At 45.7% G+C, this 18,247-nt stretch overlaps 1 protein-coding gene across 1 annotated transcript in view; it reads left to right on the forward strand.

The window, feature by feature from the left end:
• Positions 1-15,519: 15,519 nt before the first annotated feature.
• GRIA3 (glutamate ionotropic receptor AMPA type subunit 3) overlaps positions 15,520-18,247 on the forward strand; it is a 289,448-nt gene continuing 286,720 nt past the window's right edge. Inside the window, exons 1-2 of the mRNA XM_079910123.1 lie at positions 15,520-15,732; positions 16,891-17,049. Of these exons, the coding sequence (XP_079766249.1) occupies positions 15,642-15,732; positions 16,891-17,049 (250 nt within the window). The 5' untranslated portion in view covers positions 15,520-15,641. The remainder of the gene's footprint in view (positions 15,733-16,890; positions 17,050-18,247) is intronic.

The raw sequence follows: 18,247 nt of genomic DNA on the forward strand, positions 1-18,247 counted from the left end.
ACTAGCCTGGGTTAAGGTGTGATTGACTATCGTGACCAAATTTCCTAGATTATACAGGTTGCCTGATGTCCTGGTTTAATTATTACTAGTGCCCCCTTCCACTCTCAAAAGTGTCCCAGGTTGGACAATAACTGATACGGTTGCCCTTCTGCAAGACTGGTGATGGTAGGATGTGATAGATGACAGGTGTGCTGAGTTACTAATTGCCTTCAGATCTCAAGGCCGGGAATGGCCAGAGTCCCCAAACTTGTTGACTCCAGTTCCGAGGAGCTGTCTGTGTGCCGTGATGTAGAATTGTTGGGAAGTATGTACCAAACACAGGCAGCACTGCCATTTTAACAGAGGGCTTCCCAAAGGAGAGGGTGAAGATGGGAATTTCAGACAGCACAAGGCCAGTGGGGAGGATACAAAGGGGTGAAGTGAAGTGAAATGGAGCAGGACCCTATGGTCCTTGCCACCCATGTCCTCCCCCTGCCTTTTGGCTGTGGAAAAACTTTAGCCACAGAATAAGTTTAATCAGAGAAGTGAGAAAATGCAAAAGCAAAGGAAAACAGTCAAAGGAGACCAAATGATAATAGTTTAGTCATTAAGCATAGTCAAGGACCTTTAGTTCCTTCTCAAGGGCTATAGGTAATATTCTGAGCCATATCCTGTGAGTTGTCCTGTAGATACTGAAACCCCTACCAGGTGGAAGAAGTAAACTACATGATGACCAGACTGTAGCCATGACAAAAGCTGCCACAATTCTGAGAATTGGCCTCAAGGATATGGGAACAAAACGACCCCGGAACTGAAGATTAACTGTACCTAAAACAATCAAGGGACTTCCCTGGTGGCGCAGTGGTTAAGAATCTGCCTGCCAATGCAGGGGACACAGGTTCGATCCCTGGTCCGGGAAGATCCCACATGCTGTGGACCAACTAAGCCCGTGCACCACAACTACTGAGCCTGCGCTCTAGAGCCTGCGCGCCACAACTACTGAGCCTGCACTCTAGAGCCCATGAGCCACAACTACTGAGCCCATGTGCCACAACTACTGAAGCCCAGGTGCCTAGAGCCTGTGCTCTGCAACAAGACAAGCCACTGCAATAAGAAGCTCACGCACCACAACGAAGAGTAGCCTCGCTCGCTCGCCACAACTAGAGAAAGCCTGCGTGCAGCAACAAAGACCGAATACAGCCAAAAAATAAAAAATAATTGATAAAAAAAATCAAGATGATGCTAGTCAGACCACCGATGACCAATTACAAGATGACTATCAGAGCTGACTGTGCTTTCTGCATGTAGCCCCCCCATCTATAAAAGCTCCTGCCCACTGGTTTGATGGTGGGGGGGGGCGGCGAGGAATTGGCCTTTGGACAAGCATCCACCCTCCCCCAGCACCCGCTGGTTGCCAGCATCCAAAATAAAGCACACCTTCCTTTCCACCAACCTTGCCTCTTTATTGGCTTTTGAGTGGCGAGCAGCCGGACCCCACTTCCAATTACGGAAGCACTAGAAGCCCCTCAAATCACACTCAGAGGAAGCACTCCCTCACTGCCCAAGCATAATTCTGGACCTGATCTCTGTAACCAAACAGTTGTCAAGGCTTCCACACATAAAGGAAATAATACTTGCTCTAGACAGGGTCACTCAGCCCTGAGCCGGGCTGACATTCATAGATGAGTCTGGCCATTCGCTTAGCCCTCCACTTGTTAGAAACAGATCAGTACTTGTGCAATGCCAAGTCCAGAACAGCAATTACAACAACCAAAAAAAATTAATACCATGCACAGAGAAAATACAATATGAAAAACATCTGCTCCATCTGATGTAGAAGAAAAGAATCATTTGATTATAAACATTGGATCTCAGTTCTCATCTTACAGCACCAGAGAGGAAATTGTTCCAAAATTGATAACTTGTGTTTTTCCGTCCCAAAGTTCGTGTTCCCATTCAAATTGCACTAAATCTTTAGAGACATTGCCTTCTGAGCCTAAAACCTATTTTCCCACCTAATTCTCATCTCTTGGTAAATACTTGAAATGTACCTAGGAAATCAAAGACATAATTTCTTTTTCAGTATATGCAAAGACATTTGTCTCCTGTGGTTGAGGCGATGAGTTAAACACTACAAAGAAATCAGAGGAGAGCGGATGGGCACTTCTGTGTCGCTCCTTGCCCCTCTGGCACTAGTTTTATTACTCTGCAACAGCACCGATGTATGGAAAAAAACCCCAAGGTTCTGGCCTCTTGGCTGCTTCCAGGAAAAGTCAGCGTTATCTCAGTGTGTACTGAGGAGCAGGTGAGGAGAGAAAAATAAAAAAGATGATCAAAGCCCTCCTGCTGCCCCCCTTGCCTCTAAAGTCTTCACCAAGAGCCCCAGACTCGGCTATTCTATCTTCTGCTGTGTGCATAGAGAGCAGGTAATCAGCAGAGCTAATCAAAAATGCATTCATTACCGCACAGCGGCAGCGGGTGAGAGCGACTGCAGCTTTCATTTGGCAAGTGGTTTCTGGACTGGCACAATCCAACCTGTGTGGCTCGCTGGCAAACCTTTTGCACCTCCTCGCCCTCCACATCTCCCCCACCGCCATCCCAGCCACCTGTGCCACGCTCAACTCTGCTTCTCCATTAAAAGCAATCTGATTCATACACTTGACAATGTTTTCCCCTCAATCACCACAATGTTGCTCTGTAAAAGCTGTTTGCTGCCTAATAAGTCTTCTGAGTATTTTTAAAAAGGTGTTTCTTCACTTAAAAAATACCTTTTTTCCCCCTTTGTTTTCAAAGCAGGAAGCCATTTCTTGCCAGGGCGAGAAAACTCAAATGCTGACACATTCTGCAAATGCACAAGCCTTCCCTGCTTTCTCCAACTTAGCAAAATGGACTCTCTCAGAGCCCCCAAAAAGAACCAAAAGAAGCTCATAGGGAACTGTGCTAAAACACGCTGATGGGCCCGCAGCTAATAAATAATAGCTAACATTACTGAGCATTTATTACGTGCCAGGCATCACTCTATGCACTTGAATTAATTATCTCATTCAATCCTTACAATAGCTTTGTGGGGTATGGGCTGCTATTATCATCCCCATGGTCCTGATGAGGCCAGTGACCCAAGGAAGTCAAATCACCCTAAGACTAGTTGTGGATGGAGGATTCTGAACTCAAGGAGAGTGCTCTATCCTTGCTTAACCACTCCCCATGGTTCTGATGGAAGAAGATTAGTAAACCACTAGACACATTGTCTCACCCCCTCAGACTACAAAGTTAACGCTTCCAGGGCATGTGATTATTTTCTAGGACACATAAACAGTACTCTCTCCATCCCCTGAAAAAAATAAATCTGCTTTAGCTAAGTTGGAGAGGGAAATTTATAAAAACAAAACAAAACTCTTTCCCAAGTCTTTGTTTGCCCCAGTCGGTCTACAATGCAGGTTGAGTGGTGACTGAGCTCGTATGGTATACAGGCAGCTATCTGTCCCCTGCCCTTTGAGAACACACAAACTAGTGGGGATGTTAGAACACACACACACAAATACAGAGTGTGATGTGGAGACAGGGTGGCATAGAGGCTTCCTGGGTTCAATTTCACTTCTATGACTTAGAGCTAGGTGACCCTAGGCAAGTCATTTAATCCCTCTGTCTCTGTTTCCTCAGCTGTAAAATTGAAATAATAATAGTACCTACTTCACAGGGTGCTATGAGGATTACATGAGCTAAACTGGCACATAGTAAGTACTTAAAAAATACTAGCTCAGATTGTAATTTCTTTCCCATCGACATGAAATTTATAGCTTATGTTTTATATCCAAGGTTTCAGTGAAGAAGTAAATGGTGGTCATTTGAGGCAGCCGAGAACAGTACTATATATGTTTCATTAAATACTTTGACTTGGTCTCAGATAATCTGGCAGATTTCCGACCCTCCTCCAGAAGTATACTATGAAAGATACCAGATTGGAATATTAGCATTTTGAGAAAGCCAGATATATTTCCCAATTTAAGCTTTGGCAAAAGAAAAGGTTTAAAAAGTAAACAGTCCCTAACTACATATTTTCATCCGAAGGAGTCTGCCCTCTAAATTATATGGGATTGTGTGGGACTTCCCTGGTGGCACAGTGGTTGAGAATCCGCCTGCCAATACAGGAGACACAGGTTCGATCCTTGGCCCAGGAAGATCCCACATGCCGCAGAGCAGCTAAGCCTGCGCGTCACAACTACTGAGCCTGCGTGCCACAACTACTGAGCCTGCGCGCCACAACTACTGAAGCCCATGCACCTAGAGCCCGTGCTCCACAACAAGAAAAGCCACCACAATGAGAAGCCCGCGCACCACAGGGAAGAGTAGCCCCTGCTCACTGCAAGTAGAGAAAGCCCGTGCACAGCAACGAAGACCCAATGCAGCCAAAAAATAAAAATATAAAAAGTAATAAAAATTTTTAAAAATAAATTATATGGTACTGTGGCTGTTTTAGTACATGTAGGAAACCACAAAAATAACAAAATAGCCAGTTTTTTCACTTGAAAAAAATGATTTGCTTCAGGCTTCCTTTAAGCGGCAAGCACATGTCCTGGATTTAAAATAGGATTCAATTTATCTGAATTCATTTTCCACAAAAATTTTTAGATGCATGCCCATTGCATAAAGCAAGATTTGCCCGTATTATAAGGTATAGCAGCAAATTGCTGATGTCCATTTCCACTTTGTCGGCATTTGCCACCCAGCCTCTTATCATGCTGTGGACAGCTACAGACATAGTCAATTTTCACGTTCTTAAGAAACAGGAAATGTTATACTGACTCAGATCTTCAATTCTTCTCAACTGTCATCCATTCCTTAATGGTAACACAAGGACTGCTTCCTGCCAAGTACTTTGTCGAATATACCAACCACTTATCTAACAGAATTCTGAAAAGAAGATGAAAGGATGGGTAAGTTTTGACCATGAGGAGGTAAGGAGAGAGATTACTCTCCTTTTCTCCCAGCAGATCCACCCTCCATTCCTCTCCACTGTGCCCTGCACCTCAAGAAGGCTTGTCCTAAGCGTAACATATGGCCACTGCTCTCTAAGAGTTTGTCAAATCTAACCACCCAGACAAAAGGGCATTGGGTCCCCTCTTTAAAAATCTATCCCTGAAATCAAACAGACTTCTCCCTTGTATTCCTTCTGACGCATAAGCCATAACATTAAACAGAGCACCATTGGATCTTGCTTTTGGTTAATTCATGCATTCATTCATTCATTTGACAAATATTATTTATCATCAATTACATTCCAGTCATCGTTCCGGGTACTGGGATTACAGCAATAAACAAAACAGAACAACAACAACAAAAAATCCCTGTGCTCATAGAGCTCACAATCCTAAACAAATGAAATTAGTAAAATATCTAGTTAGAGTTAAAATATAGCATTTCAGTGTAACCCAATATGAAGGAAGTTGGTTCCTCAAGCTTCACTCTGGTTAGAAGGACAATAAAATGTTTATAATTTTAAAAAATCGATTAGTTTGGAAATGTAAGCATTCCATTCACTCAGGTACTTATTAATCACACTGCTCTAAATCCAAAAAGAATTTGAAGTATTCTACAACAGAAGACATAGAAATTTATTGTTTTAATTTATTATCCATAAATCTAACTATAACAAAAGTCAAGTAATGTACTCAAGAAGTGTAAGGTTCAATGGTCAAGACAACTCTCCCTTTCTGCTTAGATAATTTGTCTGCAATTATTGGAAACATCCACAAGGTGGTGGTAATGATGCCTCAGTTTATAACCATATGGGAAGGGCAGGCTGATAATTATAGGTATGATTTACCTAAAATGAAGATACAGTATACTTCTCCAACCACAAAGTTTTGTTTCTCAGAACTCTTGTGGCAGGACTTCCCTGGTGGTCCAATGGTGAAGAATCTGCCTTCCAACGCAGGGGATGTGGGTTCAATTCCTGCTCGGGGAACTAATATACCACATGCCGCGGGGCAACTAAGCCCTCACGCCACAACTACAGGGCCCACTCACCCTGGAGCCCGCACACCACAACTAGGGAGAGAACACCCACACGCCACAACTAGAGAGAAGCCCGAGCAGACCACGCGCCGTAACGAAAAGATCCCGCATGCCTCAACAAAGATCCCATGTGCCACAACTATGACCCAGCACAGCCAAAAATAATAATAAGGAAAATAAATTAAATTAAATAAATAAATAAAAACAAAAACATATTAGAAAGATACCATTAAAAAAAACTCTTGGCAGACTTCATGATTAAAGAGATTAGGATGTTTTCATTAAACTTAAGAAGGCTCAGATCTTGAGTAAGCTCATGAAAGCCCTCATTTATTAATTCATTCAGCATACCTTTACTGAGAAGCTTCTGGGTACTAAGCATTATGAAAAACATTTAAAAACAAACTTTGTGTTCACAAAATACACAGTAAAGGAAACATCCTAAATAAAAGGGGAAAGCAATGATAATTTTCACATTCTAACTTGTTAATAACTGGGACCGGTGCAATTACTTTCCATTTACCATCCTTTTTTTGACAGATGCTTCTCAGGGTCTCTTTCCTTTAAAGTTTATATGAAATATTTCTAATTTTGGTTTGCATTAAATATGGGAATAATAATAGTACTTACCTCAAAGAGTTGCTCTAAGAATTCAATGAGACAATACAGTTAAACCATTTAGCAGAGTACCTGGCACGTGGTAAGAAATACATGTTAGTTATCATCATTGTTGTCGTCCTCGTGATCATTATCTTCATTACTGTCACCATCATCATCATCACCATCAGGGTAAAATACCAAATTTATCTGCATATAACAGAAATCTGAGTAAAGGCAATTCAGAACTGGGGGAGCAGTCACTGCTTTCCCTTTATTAGCAAAATGTAACAATGTTCTAAACTCTTAACCAGAACCTTAAAGGGGAGGGGACGTTTGTTTGGTTTTGCTTTGTTTTATTGGAATTTAAAGGAATTGCCTTACAAGGACTTTCCCAGTGTGGTGCCTCTGGATACAGAATGATCTTCCCCTAGGGAACTCAACGTGAGTTTAGATAGCAGGGTAGCTAAGATTGCAAGACCACTCTTTGGCCTCCTGCCAAGATACAGTGATTTTTTTTTAAAGTGATTTTTCACTTCCCTTGTAACATGGAACTTCTCTTGGGACTGAGGCTACACAGTGAGGGAGGCCAGGAGAAGCAGCTGAGGAAATGCTTGTGCCCTCCCTGGAGGAAGCCCTTCATTTCCTTGGGATCTGTAGGGCCCTTAGTGAACGAGCTTTCTCCCTGAGGCCCATGGAACTGAGGCAGAAGGCTCTCCATACTGCCCACTCTCCTCTAGAGCAGGCACTGCCCTCCAGGGAAGGCTTCAGAAGTGTGACCTGTGCAGGCGCACAGGGAACCTTGCTAGAAGGGCCCTGTGCTTGGTGTAATGCTCTGCGGTCTCTGTCTTGAAGTTCCTAATAACGTGTGAACAAGGGCCCAGCATTTTCATTTTGCAATGGACCCCGCAAGTTATATAGCCACTCCTCTCTGCCCTGGAGAGTTTCTAAACGCTGCGTGGGCTTCGTTTTTCGTCTCCCTCCTTCCTGTTGCTCGCTTAGCAGAGTCCATCTCACTCCCCACCCTTGAGTCAAAGCAAGAGATGGTAGCTCAGTGGAAACTAGCTTTCTGCCTAACCCTGAGCCCTGGGGACCACAACAAAGATATTTTCGTACTGCTGCTTCCTCTCCTTTAACATTTTCTCTAAACTTAAAAAAACAGAGCGATAATAATAATAACAATAATATTCCTTGAAGCACTGATGACTAGTAACAAGCACGACAGGTACCTTGCAGTGAACTGAGGCAAATGGGGCAGCATAGGAAGTCAGAAAGCCTTGGATTCTGTGTCAGATTTGAGGAAGTGACAGACATTCTGTGCTGCCTCAGTTTCTTCACCAGTGAGCTATTGCTACAGAATGCCTAAAAACGTAAAAGCAGTTAGAAATACACTCAGAAAGCTTACATTGCCTTACTTCTATAATTTGAGCTAATCAATTTTACCTACCTGAATGCTACCATATTGAGTGGACACCTCTCTCTCTCTCTCTCTCTCTCTCTCTCTCTCTCGCTCTCTCTCTCTCTCTCTCTCTCTCGCTCTCTCTCTCTGCCTCTCTCTCTCTCTGCCTCTCTCTCTCTCCCTCTCTTTATTATCTTATATAGAGAGGTAGACAAGATATCTCCCCAATTCACAGATCAAAACACTGAAGCTCAGGAAGTGTAGTTTGGGCAGAGCTGCAACTAGAATTCAGGTTTTCAGATACCTGGTCCAACACCCACGTTTCTGAAAAAGCATGTGTAAACCTTTTGGTTTTTAAAAAACTCCTATCCTGAGTACATAGGAGTCGGGTTTCTCAACAGTGGCACTGTTGACCTTTGCAACTGGATAATCTTTTGTTGTCAAGGGCTGTCCTGTGCATTATAGGAGGTTTAGAAGCATCCCTGGCCTCTACCCACTAAGCGCTGTAGCAACCACCAACCCACCACCCCTCCTCCCGCAGGTGTGACAATCAAAAAAGTCTCCAGGCATTGCCACGTGTCCCCTGGAGGGCAAAACCACATCCAACGGATAACCACTGAACAAGAACAGTTCACTGTTTAAAGGAGACTTGTGGTGAATGCTTTAGTAAACTATAAAACTGTCTCCAAATTTGTATTTCCACATATTGGATTTTCTTAAACTTGGAGATACCTTATTTTCAAAAGAGAAAAGCACTAATTTTGGTTGTGTTGGGTCATCACTCAGAAAAAATGTGGATGGTTCTTATGCTTTTCTTTTCCCTCAAAATATTATGATGTTCATGGAAGTGATGTCATAAAGATTTAACAGAATATGCTCACAGCACACAGGTTGAAGCAGATTAAATTTTAGGAAACCCAGAAATTCCTCTTTAAGAATTAGCTACCATCAAGTACCCTAAAATTCAACTGTTTCCAGTTATCTTTTCATTCCTCTAAATACTCTGAATTCATTTTTAAAGCAGGAAACCCAGAATTTCCTGCGTCTAAAGGAGTGTTAAAAAAGCCTGATTCTTCAGGGTTTCCCTGGTGGCGCAGTGGTTGAGAGTCCGCCTGCCGATGCAGGGGACGCGGGTTCGTTACCCAGTCCAGGAAGATCCCACATGCCGCAGAGCGGCTGGGCCGGTGAGCCATGGCCGCTGAGCCTGCGCGTCCGGAGCCTGTGCTCTGCAACGGGAGAGGCCACAACAGTGAGAGGCCTGCGTACAGGAAAAAAAAAAAAAAAAAAGTCACTTTGTGAGAAGCTGGAGTCCTGAAGCCATGTGATTTCCACCTGCAGTTTTCAAGCCCATTCAGAGCTCACCAGGGGATAATTACTTGCTAAGATGTACCCATCCTAGCAGAATATATTTGTTATGATTCAATTCTCTCACAGCATTAAGGAGACTCTGGTCTGGTGGATAAAGCCCTAGAGAGATAAGAAAATCAATTCCCCACCACTTGGCTGTGTGACCTTGAGCTGTTCACTAAACCTCTCTGATTCCTCAGTTTCATAGTCTATGGAGTAACACCCTAGACCTCTGCTTAACCTGAGAAGGACATAGGGACGAGTCACTAGGTCCCTCTCTGAAAAGATCTGGAAGTCTATTTGCCTCTACCCCTAGGAAAAGAAATTATTTCTATAATAGTTTCTCACCCTGGACACTAAATATAACATGTTTCTCTTAAGAAAAGAATTAACTAGCAAGCAGAAGCATCATGAACTGAATTTAGGGGACTGAATTGCTAAAATAACAGAAAGATCTCACCATTGAGCAGTCTATGTCTAATGGACCAAAGACAAGACCATTTCAGCAAGTCATCAGGGGCCTGTAGACATTTCAGGAGTAAAATTACTACGACTCACAATTCTCTGGGAACTGGCACTTGGGAAGATAGGGATTTCCGTGGTTATTGTGGTTGTTTCCCAACCTCCATCTTTCCCTCCTCCCACTGTGTGCAAGTCATGTGGCTTGGTGAGGGGCGGGGAGGACTGATTCTACTCCCTCCTCTCAGCGCTATGGATGGAGCATAAGCCCCCATGCCATGGTGATTGCCTCGTGTGGCCCAAGCATGACATTGCCAGGCCAAAAGATTAGATCAGGAATGGTCATGTGATTCATTTTGAACCGATGATGTAAAAAGATGCGATGCAGACGTGAAGAAAAGAAAGACTACAGACATTTTGCCATCATGTGGGAAGCAGAAAGGAGAGAGGAGAAGAAATTAGGTTTCTGATAAAAATTTTGAACTATTGAGTCCAATCAAACCTCAAGCCAGCCCTACCTCTGTCCCTTCCAGTTACATGAGCCAATGCATTTCCCTTATCGTTTGCGCCAGTTTTTGTGGGTTCTGTCCTATCTGAAGCATGAAGCATCCTAACTGATATAGGAACTGAAGGGGTCAAGAGCATGCTCACTAGCCCTGAGCATGACTAAAGGAGGCAGTATGAAAATGTTTAGTCCAGACAGAAAAGGTTGGAAGAGGGATACTAAAAGTGAAAGATCACCTCCAAGTAACAGTGCCCCAAGACAGCTCCTGGAGATGTCTTCAGGTCAAAAAAAATAATGAGTTCTAAACACCCTTACCATCTATGAAAAAACAAGCCAATCTGAAAACCATTTGAGAGAAACAATTGCTTCCATGCCCACTGCTCACTTGGTGTGACCGTCTCCTGGAAGTCGCTGTGGATCCATTTCTGGGCATATTAAACCTGAGTTCAAAAGGCTCCTCCTCTGACTCACATATATACTCCCACCGAAAGCAGTTCCAAGCAGGCCCGTGCCTGGAATTTCAGGTCCTCAGGGCTGTGGATTTATTCAGCAGCGCCTAGCTTGATATCTACATAGAGGATTTCTACAGAAGTTTCTGGAGGAGGTCGTATAATGGAGAAGTCTGGATGACAGAGAAATAACATGGAGGACCCAACCTTTCTTAGATGTCACACCCAACCAGAGTCTCCAGATGCAGCTGGACTCTATTCTTCCCAAAGGATCCAGGAATGGAAGCGCAAAAGACAACTATAAAGAATCAGCAGTACCTAGATTCGTTCATTGATTAGAGTGCAGGCTAAGGTTTGGACAGTTTTTCTGACCCTAAGATAATCCTGCCTCATGGAATCATAGGAGCATAGAACATGAGAGCAGGAAGAGTCCTTAGAAATCATGCTGCTCTGTCTTCTCTTTTTAGTGGCATGGGATTGAATCTGGGATAAAGGAAGTACTTTGTTTCAGACATTTAAACGCCTTCCTCTATACCGCCGTGGTAGCTGGGGCTTACTGTTTTCACAGCACCTACCATGTTAGATTGTCATTCCCAGTGAACACATCCGCTCCTCTTTGAACTTGAAATTCACTGGAAGCAGAAACTGTCTTGCTTCCTTAAATCCCTGGTGCCTAGCGGACCCTGTCATATAGCAGGTGGTCAAACGTTTGTTGAAGAAATCAAAGTTTCAAGTCAAACGGTGAGAAAGTTATCATGATTCCATTAGGCAAAGGATATAGTATCTTGGTTTCATTAACTTTAAAGGGTAGAGCAGTTTCCTTCCAATGACTCAGAATAAGTTTCGTCATTATTTTTCTTATTTGCAAAGTATCCAGTTAATAAGTATGGAGCTTAATGTATGATATAGACCCCGTCTCCAAATTCCACTGGCTGACGTTTCTTTTTGCTTACCCAAGTGTCCCATCCCAAGCCTAAAACAGAAACCTCAAGAGGGAAGTACTATTTTCAGTTTTGTGTTGTACATTTTAAAACTTATTATTACTATTATTATTTTTTGCTGCCTCAACATCCCCAGAAACAGGCTGTGCGCACCCTGCCAGGCGACCAGGTGCATCAGTGTGGTAAGACTGGCCCCTGCCACAAGATCCCATTCTTGCTCTCCCTTCACTGTCACCTAATGTCAATCAAATATACCAATGAAATTCCCTCATGCCTTTTGCTTGTGTACTCTATCCTGACCCCCAATAAAGGCACTTTCCCCTGGGTCTCTGTTTCTCTCTCTCTCTCTGTCTCTCTCTCATCTTCCCACTTGCTTGGTTGAGCCCCTTCCCTTGGCGCCCCGCCATGTGGTCCCCCTTTGTGGTGTACTTGACTGTTTCTCTAGGACGTGTGAGTATAATAAGCTTCATTTCCCTATGCCTCTCCTGTGTCCCCTCTTGTGACTGCACCTGACCAACCATCTCATGAGAGAATACAGAACAACTTCTCAATAAGAACTGCAACAAATTATTTTCTTGCTGCTTAAACTGTATCATTGAGCTCATTTAAAAGTGCAAACCTCGGGTCCTAAGACTAGCAGGTACTCCTGAGTGGAGCAGGGGTACCACTTAACCACACAGGGAGAGCTAGATTTGGGGCTTTGTTGGCAACTTCTGGTGGCTACGATGCTGCTAGTACAGTCTCTAGCTCCTCACTGGAAAACCAGAGATGAAGTTCAAATAGCATCTCACTGCTTTCTTGGACGAGGGATCGACTGCAAAAGTATTTGCTTGTATTAAGCAGGCGTTTCCACCAACAGCAATATGCCTAGTCCACCACTGTGTCCCTGCTGGCTCAGAAGGGCCTAGTCCAATTCTGCCAACAGCTGCCGCTGACAGTGAAAAGTTGAAAGAGTGGCAGCAGATGAAAGAGAGGAAAAAGGTAGTGGAGAGGGGAGACTGAAAATGGAAGGGATGGGCGCCATTTACAGAGATGAATTCAATGGAGAATTTCAAGTGCAGAGACACTGAGATGCCTTTCTTCCTCTCATCTTTCGTTACCGACCCACCCCGTTACTCTTCAAGCCAAATGACTGAAGATGGCCACAAATCTCTTCATCCACTGCTGCTCAGTATTAGCCAAGCATGGATGGGGACCTGGATGTCTTCAGGAGTGAAGTGAGGTGTGCTGAAAGCTGCCCGCCTCCGTCCAAAATATGTTGTCCGTCCACCTGAAATGAAACTGACACTCCTCACTAGAGTTATTCCTTTGGGTCAAGGCATTGAAGGCTCCTATTAAAATGCAACTATGTTATCTAAAAGGAGGAACATATAATGCCTGGCACAGAGTAGAGCTTCTCTAAATGTGTCATTTTTAATATTAAATTGCCACTGCCTGCCGTTAGAACCTTAGTAAAGATTTATCTACCAGATTCTCTCCTGTCTCCTAGGGCCCTTGAGGATCTATGATGGGAAGACTGATGTGGAACACTGGCAAAGATTGGGTAGCAGAGTCTGAGGTTTGGCGGATGGTGGAGAAAGGGGAGGCTGACAGCATGAGGCACTTTGGGGGAGAAAAGGGCGCTTTCAAAAGGTGAGAAAGAGGGAAGAGAATTTGGAAATTAACATTTATTAACTTTTCCTAGTCAGGCACTGAATTAGATGCATTTACATCCACTATCTTATTTAATCCGCAACCATTCTATCAGGAAAGGAATATTAGTATTCCCATTTTGCAGGTGAAAATCTGAATAGGGGTTCAGATTAAGAAAGTCGCTCAAGGTCACACAACGCCACTATATAATGGAATATAGATTCGAACCTGGACCTGTCTCCTAAGCCTATGTTCCTGAACCACGCTATCTCACACTCCACATTTGTCAAGGGGTAGCCAACCTAGTCTCTGCTACCCCTTCCGTCCTAATTCTCCAACCACTTGCAAATTGCGGCTTCTCTGACTCCCAGGTTTCTCCCTCACTCTTTGCCATGGACTATCTAAATGGAGACAAAAGATTTCCATGGGTGGTGGGGTAGGAAGAGATTTTACATTATCAGGATGGATAGAAATTTGGGGAGAGCCTAGTATCATTTTTCTGGTTGCCCAAGGGTTTGGAAACTATCTGTTCCAGGCTCCAACATATGTCACGTCAAAGCCAAAGTTCTGGCTTAATCAGCGTGCTAGTTGGGGCCCTGGGCCCCTGCCTTGATATCCCCTGCCCCGTGTGCGCCATCTTGCTGTAGGCTGGCAGGAAGATTCATTTTCCACGTGGACCAGGAGGAGAAGATATGAAAAAAAAGAACAGCTGGTGTGGGGAGGGACAAAATCCGTCTCTTCCAGAGTAGCTGGGGTAGGTGCGAAAGAGTTGGGAGATAAAGAGTCTTCTTTTTTCTCACCACTGGAGAAAGGGGCTGGGGAGGGGTGCCCACAGCCCAAGAGGTCCATCCATGGGATTCTGTGGAGGGTATCACCCCCAACAGAGATCCAGGCTGCACTGCCTACTTCCAAGGTTCCTTCCTCCCCTTCGACAAGAAAGAGAAGTGGGGGGAATTAATGGCCTCTGAGGTCATCGGTCAGGGGCCTAGGCTATGTCCAAAGGCAAGACCAAGGGAGCAAGGCAGCCAGGAACAGTTTCCTCTAACCTTAACTTTCAATCCCCACCAGTATCCCAACTCATTCCCACACCTCTCTCCTCCTTCGTTGTTGGGACTGACTGTCCTTTTCATTAACCTTTTAGTTAACCCCTCCACGCAGGACTTCTCTACGCCCTCCAAAGCTGTCAGCCCCTCGCTGCCCGCCACCGCCCTCTCCCCCCTCCCCCGTAAGCCCGGCTCTGAGCTTGGGTCCGGGGAGGTCTCGCCTCCCAGAACTGTGAGGGTGAGGGCTGCTTTACTCGCTCTCGGATCTCCGCTGTAAAAACTGAGCGGCATGGCCCGGGCATGCGCAGCATCTTCGGGCGCATTGTGATGGGAACTGCTTCTCTGAGTCTCTACAAAGACTCCAGAGTAACCACTCACTGCCCACCCCCCCGAGACCCTCCTTCTTTAAGCCAGACGCACAAACGCACAGACAATGCAGCTTTTCTTTCTTCTTCTCTTTAAAAAGCTGGCTGTAGCTTGAAAGGCTGGCCCACGTGAGGACTAGTGTATTTCTATCGATTCCATCTCCCGTGTTGACAAACGCCAGCGCTGAGGCTTTGCAGTCCGCGGCTGCAGTTTGCAGTGGAGCTAAGCGGTGTGCGGCTTTAATTCCACGTCAGATCAACTTTGATCAATATCCCCCTACCGGCCCAATTGGAAGAGCCCAATTCACCGCCGCTGAGCCTTTTCGCTCTTTCCTTCTTTTTTCCCCCTCTTTAGACCCACCATCTTCTGGGGGAGAAAAGTCTCGGATTTTCTTTTAATTTCTTTTTTTCTTTCTCTCTCTCTTTTGTTTCTTTGGGGGATTTGTTTGTTTTTCTGTGTTTTGTCTTTTTTGTTTTGTTTTGGGTTTTGGGTTTTATTCTCTCTCTCTGTCTCTCTCTGTCTCTCTCTCTGTCTCTCTCTGTCTTAGAGATAGGGAGGGAGATCGCTTTGGCGAACCGAGCTTGCAGCCAATGAACCCGCCTTCCAGATTGGTGTGAAGACAGAAGTGAGGTGGGGGGCGGGGAGGGGGTGTGAGAGAGCCTGGAAGCGAGCGAGCGAGCGAGCGAGCGAGAGAGAGAGAGAGAGAGAGAGAGAGAGAAAGAGAGGAGGTGGTGGAGGAGGACTAGTGTGGGGTGGAAAGGAAGAGTGAGCGAGAGAGCAAGTTGAGGGGAGGGGGTGAAAGAGCCGGCGAATTCTTTTTCTTTTTCTATTATTATTTTGAAGACTCCCGAGTTGCGCCTATGCTCTTGTCAGCTTCGTTCTAGGCGTAGCACGGCCAGGCAGAAGAAAATGGGGCAAAGCGTGCTCCGGGCGGTCTTCTTTTTAGTCCTGGGGCTTTTGGGTCATTCTCACGGAGGATTCCCCAACACCATCAGCATAGGTAAGCGCGAGCCAGCCCGCCGGTCGGGCCGGGCTCTCTTGCACCCGAGACCACTGCCCTGGCGTGGCTTCTGCGGCCGCGGGTCCCTGTCCTGCATGGCCTGGGAAGGGACGGGGGACGGGGATCGGGCAGGAATCTCAGGGATCTGAGCCTCAGAGAGCTGGCTGGTCTGGGGAGCATCGGGAACCAGAGGGGTGATCTCCTGGGGCTTGGCGGGGTGGGCTGCCGCGTTTTCCGAGCTGAGCGGAGCAGGGGAGGCATGCCAGAGGCTGCAGCCGGGCGAAGAGTCACGGCTTTTCGGCTCGCTGCTCCGGACTTTGCCATGGCGTGCGTGCCGCCGCTGGAAGTTGTCCCAGGGTGATGCCTCCTGTCTGGCTGCGCCAGGGCGCGTAACCCGGTCCGGGGCTCCCTGTCCCGCGTCTCCGGGTCCCGGGAGACCGGCTAGCGCTGGGGGAGGTGGAAGCCCACCCTGGATTCCCCCAGACCCGGGCAGCAACCGCGGTCAGTGGCGGATGGGGTAGGAGGCGGGGGTGAGACTAGAAGCCGAGCCAGCGAGCGGCGAAGTCACGCAGACCACGAATTCATGAATTGCCGCTGTGTCTGTCTGGAGCCCGGCTCCCGGGCGCTGGGAGGGAGTTCTCTCGGCTTCTCCCTGGATTTACTAGTCAAGAAGTTAGAATTATTGCCATTACAGAACCAAGCCCCTGTACTGTCATGGGGGAGCGGGGGCCTGTGGGGAACAGGATGGGGCAGCAGGGGGAATGAAATTGTTTTTCTTCCCAACCTTTCCCTTTGCGCCACGAAAAGATGAACCAGCTTGTGGAGATGGGAGGTAGCGGAGGAAGAGGGGAGAGGAAGCTACCGCCTAAGAACGAAGTCCCACTCTTGGTTCCATCGTCCTACCCCAAAGCAGCCTCCTTTTCCCTCTTTCCCCTTTCCCCCTTCTCGCCAGCCTCTCCTCCGACTCTTTAGAGGAAAACTAGGTTTCTCTTGGCCAAAATTTGAGTTCACAAGAGTCTTCAAAGACACACAGGTTGAAAATCAATCATGATCACGCACCCAGGTACCACTGAGAGGTTATCGCCTATCTGTAGCTCCCCAATTTCTAACCACTCCTGGGGGGGACACAAGCCAAATCTTGGTTCCCTTTGCTTGTAGGTGGACTTTTCATGAGAAACACGGTGCAGGAGCACAGCGCTTTCCGCTTTGCTGTGCAGCTATACAACACCAACCAGAACACCACCGAGAAGCCCTTCCATTTGAATTACCACGTAGATCACTTGGATTCTTCCAATAGTTTTTCTGTGACTAATGCTTGTAAGTAGATCTGCTTTTCCTCCTTTTGGGACCTGGGAACCTCATTTGCATTTTGCTTGTGGGACTTGGGGTCTGCGTAAGTGCTGGGGTGGCGACTGCCTTAGTAGACATTTTAGGGGCTCTAGTCAATCCAGGTTTCATGTGACATAAATCAACTCCAGAGGATCCTGCTGAGGGAGGGACTTAAGGCAAGTACACAAAACTCTGTTGTGAATAATGTTTCATGCAGAAGTTTCATTTTCCTCCCTGCTAAACTGGCGCTCCCTCCCCCGCAACCCCCTCCCTTTTTTTTTTTCCTTTGGCTGGAAAAAAAAGAGAAAAAATAGCATGGTTGTTCAGGGAAATTTCTTCAGATGAGATTAAAGAAAGAAGCCTCTTGATTGAGTCAATTCAGGATGTGCATTACTTGACTGTTAAAGCTAGCACCTGGCTGTAGGAATGAGCTGAATTTGACAATCGCTTAATATACAGGAGCCAAATATGAGAAATTCTGCAAACAAGTGACCTTGAGGGACAGATCAGGCTCGGTTCCCTGGCCTCTTTCTGTCCTAGAATATCACCTTTCTTACCGAGAGAGCTCTGATAGGAACTGATAAGACTACAAACTGATTACAAGTGATGAACGCCTGGCAAACTGAGGGGAAGGGAGAAAGTGCTCAGTGACTCTTTGGAAAGCTACTTCTGTTCTGTCTCCCCTAGTGTTGTTCAACTCCCCCCCCCCCCACCCCGCCCCGCCATTGTTAGGGACAACACAGTTCTTAACTTAGAGCAAAAGGTGGAAGGCGGAGGCTTGCAGCAGGAAAACCGAATGCCAAAAGGGAAGAATTTCATCAGCCCCCAAAGCAGTTTCTGAAACAGCTAGTTGTGCCCTGTGATTGTTCCTGTGGAAAGGGGACATTTCATTTTGAGAAGTAAAACCACGGGAACCTGGATGACTGATAGCCTGTTGGACACAGGTTTTTCTGGAATGTTTTATTCCAGAGAGACTGATAATTCTTCATCTGAGCTTATTTCATGAAAAGTTTTCACAACAATGAGGGTGAGGATGGCATAAATATGTTTTGCTTTTATGGCTGGTGTAGTTGGGAATTTTTGATTTTCTTTCAGGGGAGAAATGATGTTTATATTTGGTTGGGTGAAACTTTGTATATGACTTTCTTCAAGTTCTTCTGCCTCAAAGGATATGTGATTTCCAAAA

Source organism: Stenella coeruleoalba, assembly GCF_951394435.1.
Source record: "Stenella coeruleoalba genome assembly, chromosome: X".
Taxonomy (NCBI): Eukaryota; Metazoa; Chordata; class Mammalia; order Artiodactyla; family Delphinidae; genus Stenella; species Stenella coeruleoalba.